Below are 1,281 nucleotides of genomic sequence, written 5' to 3'. Positions count from 1 at the left end.
AAGGCCTTCATCAAGAACCCTCAAGGTACAAATCAGAAACTCTCAAGAATCAAACTCCTATACGCAACGCTAACTGAACTGTTTCTCACGCAGACTCCGGTGAACCAGTTTCCCAGGCCTGAACCAGAACCAGTCATTATCTCAGTGCTTGTGAAAATAAACTCTGTTAAACCTTTTACTCCTGTTTCCGTCTCAGTGGTGTTCTGCATAATTGGGTCACACCAGTGAACCCATCATGACACCAGCAAAACCTGAGCCAGCTTCTCAGATCTGTTATCTGATTTTTGTGAGCAAGTCTGACCCTGTGTTTTTCTGCCTCTTAGATCCTGATTTATCTGGATACCTGCCTAATCCTGGAGAAAACAATCGCTTCCTGGAACCTGCCTCTCTGTCCTCCGCCTCAGCCTCTGTCTCTGCCCTCAGTCCTCAGCCAGCTGACCAGCCTCTGGACCCACAAGGTTCCCCCCCTGCAGATCAGAATACCCTCTGAGCAGGTATTTATCCAAGTCACCGTTGAACTGCAAGTTTCCTGGATCCACTCTAACAGATCTGTCCTCCTCTAGTGCTTCCCACTCGTGACCAGTCTGCTGAGCGAGGAACCTGTTCACATTTCTCTGTAAATTTGTAAATAAACCATTTAACTTTTTCCCTGTCTGAAGAGTGTTTCTGCATGTGGGTTAGATGCTTAGACCCCAACATGACAATTTTTGGTCTATTTAGGTCATTTTATCTAATTTGACCTAAACTACATTAAGTCACTTTACCAAGTCTTTTAAAGAAAAGAAACCTCCAAGGTGTCCATGAAGATCACTATGGACAGAGAGTGAGAGCTAACTGTTGGGTCAGAGGAGAGATATGACCAGATGAGAATAATGATGGACTGACTGCAACAGAGGTCCTCAGTGAAGCCAACTCAAAGGAAAGATCAATACATAAAGTATCATTAGATCATTTTGTTTATTCTACATTTTCCAGTACAATGTTAAAATTGGACATAAAGTTTGAGTAAGTCTAAGTCAGAATATTCTCACATTTAGTCTTTTAGGAGGAGACAAAGTCCTGCTCATCAATAAGATGCTTTCTGTAGTTACTATAAAAAACTGGATTATTAAATTTGCTTGTTTGTTTTATCCAGTTTACTATAGAAGAAAAACTGTCATGCTTTTTGTCAAAAGAAAGCAAGCAATTCATAGCATGGATTTGTTACATAAATAAGATAATAAATTAGTTAATAGTTTAAAATTAGTCTAAGAAAATCCATGTTAAAAAGCAGCTAAAAAG

General features: G+C 40.0%; 1 protein-coding gene across 1 annotated transcript in view; it reads left to right on the top strand.

The window, feature by feature from the left end:
- Positions 1-490, top strand: part of LOC107096014 (protein NLRC3-like) — a 13,153-nt gene extending 12,663 nt beyond the window's left edge. Inside the window, exon 9 of the mRNA XM_015392459.1 lies at positions 324-490. Within this exon, the coding sequence (XP_015247945.1) occupies positions 324-490 (167 nt within the window). The remainder of the gene's footprint in view (positions 1-323) is intronic.
- The last annotated feature ends 791 nt before the right edge of the window (positions 491-1,281 follow it).

This window comes from Cyprinodon variegatus, unplaced genomic scaffold, assembly GCF_000732505.1.
Source record: "Cyprinodon variegatus isolate N-32 unplaced genomic scaffold, C_variegatus-1.0 Scaffold592, whole genome shotgun sequence".
Classification (NCBI taxonomy): Eukaryota; Metazoa; Chordata; class Actinopteri; order Cyprinodontiformes; family Cyprinodontidae; genus Cyprinodon; species Cyprinodon variegatus.
This window is presented reverse-complemented; position numbering and strand designations above follow the sequence as displayed.